The sequence below is a fragment of the Trichosurus vulpecula genome, chromosome 5, assembly GCF_011100635.1.
Source record: "Trichosurus vulpecula isolate mTriVul1 chromosome 5, mTriVul1.pri, whole genome shotgun sequence".
Taxonomy (NCBI): domain Eukaryota; kingdom Metazoa; phylum Chordata; class Mammalia; order Diprotodontia; family Phalangeridae; genus Trichosurus; species Trichosurus vulpecula.
Window position 1 is genome coordinate 62,675,358 of NC_050577.1, and position 17,431 is coordinate 62,692,788.

The 17,431-nt window shown below is 37.8% G+C and overlaps 1 protein-coding gene across 1 annotated transcript in view; it reads left to right on the forward strand.

The window, feature by feature from the left end:
* Positions 1–17,431, forward strand: part of ARMC3 (armadillo repeat containing 3) — a 137,969-nt gene that overhangs the window by 25,833 nt on the left and 94,705 nt on the right. The window contains exons 4-7 of the mRNA XM_036761125.1: positions 1,912–2,037; positions 4,717–4,785; positions 5,212–5,387; positions 11,662–11,856. Of these exons, the coding sequence (XP_036617020.1) occupies positions 1,912–2,037; positions 4,717–4,785; positions 5,212–5,387; positions 11,662–11,856 (566 nt within the window). The remainder of the gene's footprint in view (positions 1–1,911; positions 2,038–4,716; positions 4,786–5,211; positions 5,388–11,661; positions 11,857–17,431) is intronic.

Genomic DNA, 17,431 nt, shown 5'->3' on the forward strand with positions numbered 1-17,431 from the left:
CCATTTTGTCTTTTCTTTTTGTTTTCTGTTTTGCCATGACAACCTCCTGTAGTGATCAAATATCCAGCTTTCTGATGATAAGCCCTGCCTTACTTAACTAGGCTTACTCTCAGATAGCAGATATGATTTGTTCCTATTCTTATGATTTGGGCCTTTGAATACTGGTTTTGAACTTCCAGTCAAATATGCTATATGAGTTTAGCTTTCATAATAAAAATGTTTTATGCAATAATTCAAATCACCTAAAATTATTTTAAATGTATTTCTGTGATTTTTTTTCATTTTAAAAGTATTTTCTCATCAAATGAGAGACCTAAGTAACCGTTTCAAAAATCATTTTTTCTATCTTGAAGAAAATTACATTTTAGCAACTATGGGGATTCTGGAGGAGAAAGGCTAACCATTTGTGATCATCGGAACCACCTTTACTTAGGCCTGTCTAGTTAGTGAAATCCCTCTTCTACTTGTGAACAGCTAAGACCAAAGCAACAACAGAGCTCTGGTCCCCATTCCAAACTGCTAGACCCCGGATGAAATCAGTGAAAGTCATAAAGATACCGAAAGTAGGAACACCCTTTAGGAGAGGGTGAGAAGTGAAGAAATTCTTACACAAGTCTATTGGTGTTTGACTAGAGCTCTTGAAATATCTCTACTTAGGTAGCACAAGTACAAAGTTAGGATGCCCCATAGTTCCTTCTAGACCAGTAATTGCATTCTGGAAAGTATAGCTGCCCACTGATATAAATGCAATTTTCTTCTATTAAGCCCATCTTCAGCTAAATGAAAAAAAAAGACTAGAGTAGAAGAAACCTACCATTCACTGTTCTTCCATTTCATTTTTAGTAAATAAGAACTGAATAGAATGCAGTTAGGAAAAAAAGATGTCACTTTCTCTTATTATTTCTTTTGTTCAGGAGGTAGGTGGCTAGAGGGAAGAGGTCAGGATATGATACTGCCCACCACAGTAAATTTAGAGAGGGTGCGTGGGAGGGAGAGGCTCAGAAAGTATTCTAGGAGATCTATGGATTAACTCCTTCACTGTCTGGGTGATTAAGAATGAAGTAGATGGGGGGAGGGAAATATAGGGAAAGAATAAATACGTAAGGATAGCAGGGGGAAAAGCAAGTAAAATGAGGGATTTTTAAATTAACATTTCTATCTTATAAACTTTTCCAAAATTGACTGTTTAAACTGAATGGTTTAGATATGCAATTTAGATATCACAGTGAGTAGTTCTGTCAGGAACCAATCTGATGGCAACTTTCTAACATTAAAAATTTTATTATTGATTCCATGACCTCCTTACTAGGATTTGCTACCTATAAAGATGCTGCCCACAAAGAGCTTGTGTTTTACATGTCATTGAATACTTTTGGTGTGTTTTCACAACCATGAACTGCCTTAACTCTCCAAAACTCTGTAACATCAATGGGGTTATTCCCGTTTTTCAAATGAAGGTGAAACACAGAGTAGTTTGAGTGACTTGCCCAAGATCATGTAGTGAGTCAGTGGCAAAAATCTGGACTAGAAACTGTTAACTTTGAAAGCAGTGCTGGCTTTTCTTATAATGTCATACTGCCTTGTGTGTAGGAAACCTGCATGGTGGTGACTGCTCAGCTTCCCTTTAAAGAGTGCAGGAGGCCTGTTTTCGGTGAAGTGTGTCTTGTGCCTCCATCCTGTGCATTGCTAGTAGTATAGAAAGTTTATAGAATATGTTGAATTCTATATGAAAGCAAATGATGATGGACCCAGAAAAATGGAAAGAGTAAGAGGGGGAAAGGATATGAGGAGAAAACTCTAAACTCATGTTGACATTTGAAAGGGATCAGAGGAAAGATATGTGAAATGAAAGTGAGGAAGGCTGAAGATAGACTATGAATTCTATAACAGTCTTATTTATATACATGGCAGGTGAGGAAAATAAGGCCACTCTTCTTGAACTTGGAGCTGTGGAGCCTTTAACTAAATTGCTTACACATGAAGACAAAATTGTAAGAAGAAACGCCACCATGGTATTTGGAATTCTGGCTTCTAACAGTAAGGATCTATTTTTCAACTGTGCTAAGTCCTATGTAATGCATTCTCGCTTTATTTTTATTTTGAAAGAGCCTCCTTCAAAAAGTCTTTTAAGGCTTGCACAGTAGCAAAATCATCGCTATATACACGTAATGTAGTTGCAGCTATGAAAGTCTCTTCTAGTACTTGGGGAAGGAAGAGGAGAAACGTAATTTCTATTTTCCTGAACTGAAGGAAAATCACAATCTTGAATTATGATACTTTGTATACTTTTTGCCTCTATTGTGCTTTTCTGTTCCCTCAAGGGCTGTTGACCCATAGGGGGAAAACAACCCATAAACCAAGGGCCAAATAAATAATGTGAATATTTTTAGTTTGTTTTTCCTTTTTTATATGGATTTATCATGCATGTATTATAGGATAGGGATAGGGACTAGACCTGTGATTGTTTTCCCTAGCAGAGCAAACTCTCTCTACCGATGGAGATCAGCCCCTTCTCTACACTTACAATCTTGGCAGGTTGCCTGGAACATTGAGAGGTTTAAGTGACTTGATCAGGGTCACACAGTGTCAGAGCGGGCTTTGCATTATATGCTGTCATACTTTTAAAAAGTTCAATATGTATACATCTCAATTCCAAAACAAAAAATTTAGAGGGTGATTATTAACATGACCAAGCAGCTAGGTGGCACCATAGCACTTAGAGCACTAGGCCTGGACTCAAACCTCATCCTGAGTTCAAATTTGGCCTCAGACATTTACCAACTGTGTAACCCTGGGCAAGTCACTTAACCCTGTTTGCCTCAGTTTCCTAATCTGTAAAATGACCCGGGGAAGGAAATGGCCAACCTCTCTAGTATCTTTGCCAAAAAAATCCCAAGTGGGGTCGAGAAGAGTCAGACATGACTGAAATGACTGAGCAACAAATGTTAACATAATCGAAGGATACATTCCTTTATGTAGCAAGCCCCTTAAGCATATTGAACTGGATTTAGACACCACTTTTGAAGGACACGTATGTTGACTTTGGAGAAAAAGATCAGAGTGGAGGACCCAGAGCACATGTTCCCCAGCTACCTGCTCCTGCTTTCAGAGTGAGAAGATTCCAGCAGAAGGTCTGCTATCACCACAGATTCATAGTTCCTATTCTGTGAGGCCCCTTGGTTAGTGTTAGTAGTTATCACCCACTACAAACGGGAGATCTCTAAAAGCCCCTGACCACTGGTAGACATGAGACTTCCTTGGCAAATTGTCACATAAATAATGTTATCAATCACGCCCCTTCCAAGCTGACGCCAGGAAGGTCGACCGTCAAGGAGGCTTGAGATTCCCTTCCAAGCTGGGATTTCCTGGTCTTTTGGTAAAGTCCCGTTCTGGTGGCCATCGTCCCTTCTGTCATGGTTCTGGCTATTGCAAGGAGTGTTGTTCAAGGATAGCTTGAGGCATCTATGTGCAGAGAATGATGCTTTTTTGTCCATTATTCATTAGCTTCCCACAGAGCAGAAATTAATCCACTCTTAAACCCTAAAATTACATCAGCATACATATTTAAACAACTTGTAATTGGAAAACAAATTATCAGTGGCAATCTTGTGCTACATTTTTGTGTCTGACTGGATTTAACATACCGCCCCCCCCAGCCTGATACATCTCCAGTACAGTATGGGACATCCCCTTCCACTAATTCTTCACCCAGAAATCCAAGCTAAGTATTGTCGTTCAGTCGTGTCCAAGTCTTTGTAACCCCTTTTGCGGGGGCGGGGGGGGGGGTTGGCAAAGATACTTGAGTAGTTTGCCATTTCCTTGTCTGGATCATTTTACACATGAGGAAACTGAGGAAAACAGGATTAAGTGACTTGCCCAGAGTCACACAGCTACTAAAAGTCTGCTAGTATCTGAGGCAGGATTTGAATGCAGGTCTTCCTGACTCCAGGCCCTGCACTTTATCCACTGCCTCTTCCAGGTGCCCAAACTAAGTATATATTGATATAAAAGTCCTATCTTAAAATTTCTTCTACAGTTTCACTGCCCCATCTCAGAAGGTCAGATTTACTTTCAGCTCAGGCATTATCTTATCCTTCTGCCAACTCCCACACACCCACAGGGAGCCATCTTTGATGCTTCCTGCTTCATATCTTTCTTTTGCCTTTCATATTCTATATTACTCATCACTGGAAGAAGTATAGCCAATGATCCTCTCCTTAAATTATATTTTTCTCAAAATAATATTTAACTAATCCCTTTATGGATTTAAAAATAAATGCCTATTTAAAGAAACACAGAGACTAAAGCAAAGTGCCCCTGAATGTTATACTGTTGTTTCCTCTTTGCATTAGGATTTCCTTTTCTTTTCAATCTTTACTAAGCAAAGTATATGGTGTTCCTATTTTTCCATGTCATGGTCTTACCCAGGCTTAGGATGTACATGATGCTAAAGAATAAGTTAAGCGGGGAATAAAATTTAATAATTTTTCACTCAATTTATTTTTATGTAAAATGTTTTAAGTTAAAATATTAGTAAGCCTATGTCGTAGAAAATTTACAAGTATTTTCTAATTTTGTAATTATATTTGTTTCCGCATTAAATAAAAACCATAGAATTTCCATTATATTGCTTAAAGCTTGGCATCCTCTTTATGCTTTGCTACTTAATTTCTCTTTGATAACAAAACATGAATAATTTTCATTTTCTCTTTGCAGATGATGTTAAAAAGTTGCTAAGGGAATTAGATGTCCTGAATTCAGTTATTGCTCAGCTGGCACCAGAAGGTAACTTTGTTTGGCATTTATAAAAAATGAAACTGTTGCCACCCAGTGGGAAAAACAATTTATGAAAAATTTATAACAAAAGCCTCAAATCAAAGTTCAATTTTACAATTAAATAAAGGGAAGAGGGGCTCTAACAGGCACTTAGATCTAGTTTTTTTTAAAACATTAGACTTAACATTTAGGGACAAGTGGCAAGTACATCAATATCTGACATGAGTAAAGGGGAATTTGTTTTTCCTGTTGTTAAAAAACAAAAGAAACCATGAAAGCACTCATTCTGAATTGTTTCAGTACTGTAAGGCATGATTTGACCAAAGCAATGCATTTTCAATAAACTCAAGATTTGTTGTTTGCCTTTTTGACTATCTTTAGTAGTTTAACAAATAAACATATGTCATAATTTGATCATTTGTTTTTGATATACAGAAGAAGTAGTGATCCATGAGTTTGCCAGCCTTTGCCTTGCAAATATGTCTGTGGAATATACCAGTAAAGTGCAAATATTTGAGTATGGTGGCCTGGAACCACTCATCAGACTACTTGGCAGCCCAGACCCTGATGTTAAGAAGAACTCTATTGAATGTATTTACAACCTGGTACAGGTAATGTGCTTTTAAATGTATTTTAATTTTTAAAAAATTAATTATAACAATTTATAAAGAGAAACTTAAAATGACACATTTAGGATACTACTCATTATCTATCGTGCATCAAGGCAAATTAACAGACTTTTGTTCCAGAGAGTTCTTTGTTTCCATGTTTCATAGGTCATTATGCTTCTGGTCTAGGTTTATTTTTAAAATATTCTTATATTTTAAAGAATTGCAGTGTAAATTAAGGTATTTGCCTCTGATAACATTTTATTTCTTCTGAATCTAGAAATCTAGAGCTCTATAAAATGAGGAAAGTCTTTCCAGGTTTACAGGTCTGGGCTTCTGCAACTAACTGGTTTAGGGTATTCATGATGAATGAATAGATTAATGGCCAATAATGCACAGACCCGAATGTCCTAGACTGAGCATGACCAGTACCTTGTTCACTGCATGTCATATTTGACCAGGATCTCCACAGACAGGAACTACCTGTGGACTGAGCACATTGAATGTGAATTCTGCTCCTATAAGATGAAGCATTCCATATTTTTTCACTCGGTGATCTCATCTACTCCCATGGTTTCAATATCATCTCTTTGCAGGTGATTCTCAGATCTATTTGTCCAGTCCTAATGTTGCTCATCTCCAACTGCCTAACTGGATGTCTTGTAGACAGCTTAAACTTGACATGTCCAAAACCTTAGCCCTATCACTGTTGAGGGATCGCCGTCCTCCCAGTCATCCGGCTTGAAACCTCAGTGTCATCCTGGACTCCTCACTGTCTCCCTTATCTCCCATATCCAATAGGTTGTCAAGTGTTGGTGATTGTGCCTTTGAAACTTCTGTTGCAGAACGCCCCCATTGCTCTTCTGACACTGCCACCCCCGTGGTGCAGGCCTCCATCGTCTCATGCTTGGGCTAGTGTCATAGCCCTACTTCAAGTCTCTCTCCACTCCTATCTGTCTTTTACTCAGCTGTCAAACTGATCTTCCTGAAATGAAGATCTGGCCATATCATGCCCCACCCCCATTCAGTAAACTCCATTGACTCCTTCTCACTTCCAGGATCAAATATGAAATTCTTTGACTTTTCAAGCCCTTCATAACCTAGCCTCAGGAGTATGCTGGTGAATGTTTAATAACCTGCTCTTGGGGATGTTGAGGGGAATGTATCCATGACACACTTTTAAGTTTAATCTTCATTATTAACACTTTCTCTATCAGTTTCTTAAGTCTAGACAATCAACAAAACAATAAATCAAGCCCCAATTTGGAGTGTTTGCCAATTTTTTAGGTATAAATGTTTACACTGAAAATTTAACAGTTGGCTCCAGCCCACCTCTGCCTGGACCCTTCCTATCATTCCAGTCTCCTTGCACCTTCCTCTCTCCTTCCACATACTCTTCTATACTGGCCTCCTTCCTATTCTCATGTGACCCTCCATCTCTGGACTCCCTGCATTTTTAAAGGCGCTTCTCCACACCTGGAGCACCTCTCCCTCCTCATCTCTGCCTCCTGGCTTCCCTGACTTTCTTCAAGTATTAGCTAAAGTCCAACCTTTTGCAAGAAGCCTTCTAAATCCTTCTTAATCTTAGAATCTTCCTCTGAAACGACCCCTAATTTATCCAGTTACGTGTGTGTGTGTGTATGTATGCGTGTGTAGTTGTTTGCATGTTATCTCCCCATTACACAGCGAGTTCCTTGAGAGCAGGAACTAGGCTTTTTGTTTGGTTTTTGTTTTCTGCCTTTCTTTGTATCCCCAATACCTAGCACAGTGGCTGACACACAGTAGGCACTTAAAAATGCTAGTTGAATGACTGCCTGTGTACTTTAAATCTGCTCCAAGGAAGAAGCTCACTGACCCCCTAGATGGCCTGGCTGGCTTGCTGGCTCTTTGAGGACTTCTTGGCCTCTTATCCTTCCTCTGGACATCTCTCTGGGAAGGTTCCTACAAGGGTCATGCGTGTGCAGTCACGTATTCCTAAAATATCCCCATATAAACCTTACCAGTCTCTGTCCTCAGGCCATACATTTCAGACCTTTCCCTTCTCTTCTTCACTGCTACCTCCTTTCCTTCCATCCCTTTCCCACCCCTCTTTCTCTACTCTATTTCTACTTGCCTTTGGAATTTTTTTTCCTGTCTCCCTTTCTACTTCTCTTTCCTTTTGCCTCTTTTTTAGTTCCCTTTATTATACCTTTTTGAACCATTTTCCCTGAGACCCTTTCTGACCCAGCTGCTTCACTCTTCTTGGTTTCTCAAGCACATGGCACCTTCTCCTGTTAGCCTCCTTACTGGCTCAAAGACTCTAGCTGCAGCCCCTCTGTCTATGTCCTTTGCAAAGCCCCATGCTCCAGATTACTCTCTTCTCTTCCCTCCCTCTCTCCAAAGCTCCCAGCCCCTCAGCATAGATAGGTTACTATTGTCCTCATACCTTTTCCCTTCCACGAATGTTTACTTGCTAAACCAATCAAACCCCTACTTGGTGAAATTTAAGGTGGTGTCTCACAGAAACTTAGGGGGAGGGGCTCTTTCTTTAAATCACACTTTTCAGACTGCTCCCTTATATAAGGATTGAACCTAGTGGAAGAGAGTGCCCAGATGGAATAATGCAAACCCCCTTACTCCCAAATTCCCTCTCCCTTCCCTTCTGAAGTTAGTTCTTCTCCTCCTCCTTCCATCAGCTTCTTGTCTGAAACTTAAGGCCCTTACTTTGTCAGAGTTTCATTCTTCCATGAAGGGGAAGGCCCACCCAAGACAAGAGTGATCCAAGGCTTTAGTGTTCTCCCTATCATGGCTTTCATCATCTTGTGAATAGAATATTTATTTGCCAGCCATGGATCCTTAGAACACCTTGGTACTCCTTTCTGGAGTATAGAAAGACCTGGGGCCCTCTGGGTGAAGTATTTAGAAGGACCTGAGAGCAATGCCCTGCCAAGTCCTCTACTTGCTTTCTTCCAGAAATGGTTGGTTTGACTATGAAAAAGTAATATTAATTAGTAATTTATATTAATTTCTTACCATTTGTGCTAAACAGCTATGCAACACTATAATGATTATAGATTAAATATATCAAACTGACTGATATAAATTTTAAGTATAATACCAAACTATGTTTAATCTTAGTATTTGTTGCTAGCAAGGCATATCCATACATTCATAACTTATTCTCTATATCTCTACAATACAGCTCTATGGAACATCACTTCTAGATCCCTTGTTGATCAGTCTTGGGCTTTTGGCCTTTACATCAGTTCCTGAATCTGGAGTTATCCCCTCCCCCAATGTCCTTTAGGTTTGTCTTGTGACCAGTAACTACTATGTATGAATCACCTTGGATACATTTCATATGGAATGATTTAATGTGATCACCTGATTTAAAATAAACTTCTATGATACAGCATTGGTGGGATGAAGGAGAGAGCTATCATAGGCAGAGAGAGTACTCCGCATTTTGACGGGCTCCAGAGTGATGGAAGTCTAAGAAAAAAGACATATAATTAGTGGTAACAAGAGAGCAAAGGCATAAGAGGAGAAGAGTGACTAATGCCCGAAGCTGGAAAAAACTTAATTTTTATCTCCTTTTATCATCTCAAGAAATGTTACCATCTTTCATCTGTTCTTCCCTAGCATAGTTGGACAACTCTCTGTCATATAACCATAACTGGCAATCTTGATGGCCCTTAGGACAAGCAGCACAGAAAGTTCCCTCACATCAACACTTTAGACAAATTCAGTTAAAGGAGCAAGGTGGGAGGAGAAATAATGGTTACCAGTTAACGAAGTCCAGCAGAGGAACTCTGGGATACCATCTTGTATAGGGTAGGGAGACAGAAACCCTGAGACACACACACACACACACACACACACACACACACACACAGACACACAGAGACACACACAGAGACACACACACACACACATCCTCCCATGGATAGAAACCTTAGGACATCTTAAGGCTGCTTGAAACTCACCAGTGGTGTGCTTGTAGGATGAAGAAAAAAGTGGGCCATCTCATGCCTTTCTATTTTAAGTTATTATTCCTGCTAACTGGGTGCTAATTTTGGATTTTTCTACCTCATTAAGGATTATAAGTGCTGACAGTACCCTCTAAATTTGTCCTGGGACAAAACTCTAATCACTTTGCCCTAGTTATGTCTTTGCTACCATGTGACTTTTCCCAAAATCTTTTTCTTCCTTCCCTGGCAGAAACTCCCAGTAACAGGGAGCTCTGCTCAATATTCCTTTCCCAATTCCTGTCTAGTTACTACCAAGATTCCATTATAACAGATCCAGACACTCTCCAAAGAACTTTTCCCTATTCAGAGTCCCCAAAGAGCCTAGTCCCACTATGTTTACCAGCTATTATCCTCATCTATCAATGATAAAAGAAATTATTTTCATAACTGACACTGATGAAAATTAGTTTAGTTGATAGCAGAAATCCCACAATGTCTATATATCTTTTAAAAAATTTTTTAGCATCAGTAGTGAATTAAATAATGAATATAAAAAAGATGAAGAAAACTCACCTTTTACAGAGAAATTCTTGGTGTGCCCAAAAGGTGGTCTAGATTCTCTCTTTAACCTCATACCATACCTAATAAATGTTTACGGAATTCATTTGAATACATAGATAATATATTTATATGGACCCTCATATAAAAGTATATTCATTGGTGGTAGAGTTGATCAGACCCTCTCCCCCATTAATGATCTGGTAGGAGGAGGAAGGCATTCCTAGGTGTAGAAGGTAAAACTTCTAAGATTCTGAAGCAGCTAAATGCCCTCTTTGAAACCTGGTAGTTCCCTGAAACTAATAGAGGCCCTCCCTACCACATCATGCTTCCCCCATCTCTGTCCAAAGCAATCATCCTTGGGATAGAATTTATAAAAATATATCCACTTGTCTATATTAGAAGGAGTCTGTCATAGTATACATTCCGTATATCAGTGTTAGAGCTCTGACCTACTCTACTGAGTATGCAGATGGGTAAGTCAGTAAAAACAGGTCACATTTATATGATACTTTCAGGTTTATAGAATATTTTCTGAACAACAACCCTTGGTGCAGATAATACTACTCCCATTTTACAGGTAAGGAAATTGAGGCACTGAGCAATTAAATTCTTGCCTATGATTGTACAGCTAGCAACTATCTGAAGCAGGATTCGGTGTCTTCTAATGCCAACATTCCATCTCCTACTCTCGGTCTCTTCTCAATTAAGCAATATGTTCAATGGGTTGTTAGCTCCTACACAGAGGCATTATGGTAATTTTAGGAATGTCTTCATTTCTCAGCCTATTTCGTAAATGTCACATCAAATCTATTCTTCATTTGAGACCAAGAAAATGACCAAGTCTAAAGTCTTTCTATGTCATTTTGGGCGATTTATTTTAACCTCTTTAGGCTTCCCTCTATTTGTAAAATAAGAAGATAATGGCTCTTCCAGCTCAGATGTTCCATAATTTCATGACTATGAAAATATAAACTGAGATTCATTTTTAAAATCAAAAGGGTTCCTAATCTATAGGTCATGGTTTCCTAATTGGATTACATTTTAAATACCGGGACCAAATTTTACCAAGTTGAGAAGCAACACATTGCAAAGGAAAAAACAGCAGAGTTCATGTCAAAGGGCCTGGGTCTGTCACTTACTCCTTCTATAACTTTGGGGAAATGTCGTAATCTTTTAATTTCCCCATCTAGAAAATGAGGGGATTGGACTCAATGGCCTCTGAGGTCCCTTTGACACCTCAGTCTATGATCTGTGAATTATAAATATTGATGAATATCTGCTGAATAAAAAATAGGTGAAAGCAGCCAAGTAGAATCAGAAGCAGATCCAGTACTCTTTACACCCCACCTTCTGCCCCCCGCTAATTACAAGGCGTTGTTCACTTTAAAAATATACTGCAATTTCATTGCATTTTAAGTGAATAGTCATTTTAAGCTAGAGTTTGGAAATCTTTTTTTTAAAACAGAAATAATTTTAACTGAATTTATAATAGAATTTGCTATACAGTAAAGATACTTTAAGTAACACAGATGGTCATGGAGTATGTGGTCTCCCCTATCCCTAGTAGGGTAACGTATGCAGATTTTAATGAATCTTTTAGTTTTATGAAATTATTGGTACATATTTAAATTATAACTCATTTTAGAAGGAAAGCTAAAAGCCTCAAAATGATCATTTGTTGCTGTATGTTAGAAAACGAAATCTCTTCACTATTGCCTTGTGTTTCTGCAATACTTATGGTGTTATTTTTTTGTACTCCATGGCAGGACTTTCAGTGTCGTTTGGCAATTCAGGAATTGAATGCAATCCCTCCTATATTAGACCTCTTGAAGTCTGAATATCCAATTATTCAATTGCTGGCTCTCAAGACCTTAGGCACTATCACCAATGATAAAGAAAGCAGAATAATGCTGAGAGAATGCCAAGGACTGGAACAACTTTTTAAAGTTCTTGAAACTAAGGTACTTAAAAAATGCGACTACTACTGTTTAAATTTAAATCTTCCTTAAAATCACTTGTGTAAGACATTCATTCGTTTACAGTAACTAGAAGGGAAAAGGTAGTTTGGCCAAATCAAAAAGGATGACTATAAAAATATTTTAAATGAAATCCACTAATATTTATTATTTTCAAAAACTAAGATACAGAATACCTCACTAATTCAGACCACTTGGGAATACGATGAGCTTGAATTTATGAAAAAAAAGCTATCGAGGATTTTCTAAAGAAATAATTATATTACATATGTACAATAACAATTTGGCTAATGAAGCGCTGCCTAGTAGAAGTCCTTGGGAGACTTTTCTAATAGTTAAATATAAATGATTTATACTTGGCATATAAATAGTTCATCAGAAGTACTTGTGAGTATTTGAAAATGATTTTTCTCCCTTAAATTTTAAAATATTTCTCCATTACATTGTTCATACTATTAACACATTTTTATGAGCACACTATTTGCTAAGCACTGGTAAACCGTGTACACAATCAGAAATTCCAAACAAGTAAGGGTTTTACTGTATTTATGAATATTAGTATGGAACTACATAATGTATTAAATCAACATGAAAGTTCCTCAATATTCATTGATGGAAGAGGACATTAAATGTATGTTAAGAATATCTTAATTTCTTGCATACTTAATTTTTTAAAAAATGTATGCATTTTGAATTGCTTTTGCCTGCTTATAAGAAAGGCCCTAAAAAAAATGATTTACAACTTTTTGCTATATAAGTATGCTGTGGCTGAATGACCAAATATTTGATATTTGTAAAGTCTATATTAATGAGGTTTTATTTTCTCAGATAAGTGATCATTAGATAAGTGATCAGATCAGTAACTAAAGTGGCCTGAAAAATAACGTTTAAATTAACTTTTATTGAGACTCTCCTAAAAATTCATATAGAAATAAAATATTTTGTACACAGATTAATATAATTGGCAATGTGGCATAATAGAGAACTGCCTTAAAATGAGAAAGACCTATGTTTAAACACCACTTCTGATATACTCTCATTAGTTGTGTGGCCATGGGTAAGTCACTTAAGCTAATTTGTAACCCTGGACATGTTTACATAGTAAGCATCCCTGCTAAGCTGATAAAATCATAGATCCAGACCCCCTCCAAGTTAGTATAATACCTTTAGCACCTTTTTTCACAGGCGAGGTCCCAGAATCAGTCCAAATCCACTCAAAACTATAGTTCATTAATCCCTATGATGTATTTACTTTGTCTCTGGTCAGCCATAGGACATAGTGAAATAACATAGTAAGAAAAGCTATGGGGGCAGCTAGGGGGCGCAGTGAGTAGAGCACCATGCCTGGAGTCAGGAGGACCTGAGTTCAAACCCAGCCTCAGATACTTGACACACTTACTAGCTGTGTGACGTTGGGCAAGTCACTTAACCCCAATTGCCCTGCCTTCCCCCCTCCAAAAAGAAAAGCTATGATAGAACATTCCTTCCAAAGGCATTGGGCTTCCTCCAACAATGGGAATGCACATAGGGATCATGCATGAGGGCCACAAACATAAAGAACACATGGACAGCTTGCATCTCTGATGCCGTGGGATCACTGGTATCTTTTGTGCTCTCCCTGGGCCTGCTCCTGATTCTCTCAGCTGGGCATTGCCCTGCTCCCCCATCACGTCTCTGTCCCACCCATTTCCTAGGGGCTGGCAGCTCCATGTTAATAACTTCTGGGATTATCTTTCTGGGGCCATCCCCCGGCCAGGGCAGCTTCATTCCGATAGAAATAAGGACAGACTAATAGCTCTCTATTCATAGCCAATACATTTAGCTAACAATAGCCAGGCTGAGAGGTCTCTGGCTAAGGCATTCTTTTCAGTACATATGAGAGAAAACAAAGTCCTCTGTTACAGAAAACAATCTAACTTAAGGTTTGCTATTTCCACAATCTCTCTAGGTCAGCATCAGGTAAGCTGAGGAGGCCCCATGCTCCCCAGTTTATTATGCGTATCTGTCAGGAACAAAGCCTAACTGCTTCGGCTCTGGATTTGGGCCAGCAAAAAATCTTGCTGCCTTCTTTAGTATCTTTTACTATTAATAATATTAACTTACATTCTTATAGAACTTTTAAGGTCAGCAAAGCGCTTTACTGTGTTATCTCATTTTATCCTCAACAACCGTGGGTGGATTGTTGAGTAAGTGCTACAGAACCCTTCAATGGCTCTATGATCCTGTCAAATTAGGGACTCTCTGAAACAATGCAGGTCACAACTCTGGAAGTGTTAGCCTCCTTTTGCACGTGAGGCTTGAAGACATTCAACAATGTCAGAGGCATGATGAAAACTCGGTCTCTCCTGATTCAAAGCACAGCACTTTTTTCTAATAGAACTCACTACCTTTCTGTATGATACTCTGGAGTTTATAAATGTTTTCATGTGTGTGATTTCATTTGCTATTTATCATAGCCCTGTGAAATAGGCACAGGGTGGGAGGGACCTAGCATTTATTATGTGTTTTACAAATGTTTTCAAATAATAAATAATTTTAGCTAAGTAGCAGGATATGAAATAAACCCTTTAAATCATCAGCATTTCTACATATCACCAACAAAACCCTGAAAGAAGAGATAGTAAGAGATACTCTATTTAAAATAACCATAGACGATATAAAATACCTTGGAGTATACCTGCCAAAACAAACCAGAAACTGCATGAACATAGTTATAAAACACTTTTTATACAAATAAAGTCAGACTTAAATAATTGGAGAATTATTAATTGTCCATGGGTGGGTAGAGCAAATATAATAAAAAGAATAATTCTCCCTAAACTAATCTACTTATTCAATAATATCCCAATTAAATTATCAGCAAAAAATATTTTATTGAGCTAGAAAAATAACAGAATTCATTTGGAAGAGCAAAAAGGCAAGAATGTCCAAGGAATTAATGAAAAAAATGTAATGGAAGGAGGTTTAGCAGTACCATACCATGAACTGTATTATAAGGCAGTCATTGCCAAAACTGTCTGATACCGGCTGAGAAATAGAAAGGCGGATCAGTGGAACAGAGTAGACATGGAATATACAGTAGTAAATGATTACAGTGACCTTATATTTGATAAATACAAAGCTTTAAGCTTTGGGGATAAGAATTCACTATTTGGTAAAAAGAAAAATGTTGGTGAAACTGGAGAGCAGTTTGGCAAAAATTAGGTATAGAGCAATTTCTTACTCCAAGATGAAGTCGGAATGGATACATGATCTAGAAAGAAAGGGACATAGCATAAGTAAATTAGAAGAACATGGACCATAATACCTATCAGATTTATAAGTAGAAGAAGAATTTATGAAAAAGTAAGAGAGTGAGAGCTTGGTGAGATATAGTGGATAATTTTGATTACACTAAATTAAAAAAGGTTTTGTATTAAAAAAAATGTAGCCAAGATAGAGGGAAGGCAGATAATTGGGGGGGGGGATTTTATAGACAGTTTCTTGGATAAAGGTCTCATATCTCAAATACATAGGGAACTTTGTCAAATTTATAAGAATGAGTCATTCCCCACTTGATAAATGGTCAAAAGATATGAATAGGCAGTTTCTAGAAGAAGAAATCAAAGCTATACGTAGTCATATGAAAAAGTGTTCCAAATCATTATTGAATAGAGAAATGCAAATTAAAACACCTTTGAGATATCATCTCACACCTATCAGATTGGCGAAAATGGCAAATGTTGGAGAGGATGTGGAAAAACTGAGGGCCTAACTATGAACTGATCCAGCCATTTTGGAGAACAATCTAGAGTTATGCCCAAAGAGTTAAAAAATTGTGTGTGCCCTTTGACCCAGCAATACCACTATTAGGTCTGTTTCCCATAGTGATCAGGGAAAAGGAAAAGAACCTATATGTTCTAAAATATTCATAGCTTGTGGTGACAAGGAACCAGAAATTGAGGAATGGCTGAATAAGTAAGCTGTGGTATATGAGCGGGCTGGTATTGACCGTGCTGTAAGAAATGATGAGCTGGTTGATTCTAGAAAAATATGGGAAGATTTGCATTAAATAATGCAAAGTCAAATAAGCAGAATCAAGAGAACATTGTATACAGTAATAGCAATATTGTTCTAAGAATAAATGTGAATGACTAAGCTATTTTGAATATTATACATATTCAAATCAGCTACAAAGGACCTATGAAGGAAGATACTATCCACCTCCAGTGAAAGAACTGATAAATAGAAGTATGTATAATATATGTGTGTATATATATATATATATATATACACATACACACACACACATATATATAAAATCTGTGTCAAATGGTGGCCTTCTCTAGTGTGGGGTGAGGAGGGAGGGAGGGAAATAATTCAGAATTTAAAATGTAACAAAAGTAAATAAATTTTTAAAATATTATCTCATTTGATCCTAACAACAACCCTGTGAGGTATGTGCTAGTATTATTCTCATGTTATAGTAGAGGAAACTGAGGCAGGCAGGGGTTAAGAAACTTGCCCAGGATCATACAGGTAGTTAAGTGCCTGAGGATGGATTTGAACTAAGGTGCTTCTGACTCCAGGCCCAGTGCTCTATCCGCTGTGCTACCTACTTGCCCCAAGGAGATAGGATAGAGTCTCTCTGAAGTGAAGAGATTTATCTAAGATCACAAACTATTAAATGGCAGAACCCAGACTTAAAATTAGGTCCCACCATTCTATGCTCAGTGCTCACTAGCATTGAGAAATGATGGTCTCTCAAGATTTAAATAATGAAAAAGTTCGATGTCAATTCAAGTTATAGAAAATTAGAAATATGCCTTTTTTAAAAAAAAAAGTAGTCTTAATTATGCTCTGACTTGTGATTTAGAGCAAAATTTTAATCCAAAACATTTGTGAGGAGGAAAAAACCTACAAAAGATATGGATTGTTAATGGGCAAATATATCTGTTTTTGTTAAATTTAATTAATATTTAAATACCCCAAGATTATATTTTCATGTTATTTTCAAACAGCCATGAGAGCCAGGTAAGGTTCAGATCAGTATCCATGCTAAACCAAGTTGAAAAACTAATGGGAAATGTCTAACATGATCAAAAATTTCATATTGGCATCCGAGTTCTGTCGCAGAACTTCTGTGAGACATAGAATTAGTCATGATAACCATTCTCCCTATTAATTTCTTGAGCAGTAAATCAGAGAGAAAAACACAATTAATGACTGAACTATGAGGGAAAATTAGAGCTGAATTTTCCCAATGTTTGCCTTTGGATTGAGTTAACCACTTTTGAAAATCACATGACCTCCATTTGGCCATCAGAGCCTAACCGAAGTGGTAATTTCCAAGAGGTGTTTGTGAGGTGAGAGGTCGTTCAGGGATGAGAGACAGCCAGTGCAAAAGTCCAGAGCTGAGAGATGAGGAACATGGAGAAGAGACCAGTTTGGCTGGATGGTAGAGTGTGTAAATGTGAAAGGCAGGCTGGAGGCGGCTTATGAATGGCTTTAAAAGCTAAACAGAGGAGCTTTTGTTTGCTCCTAGAGGTATTTAGAGGTTTTTGAGTAAGGGTTTATAACA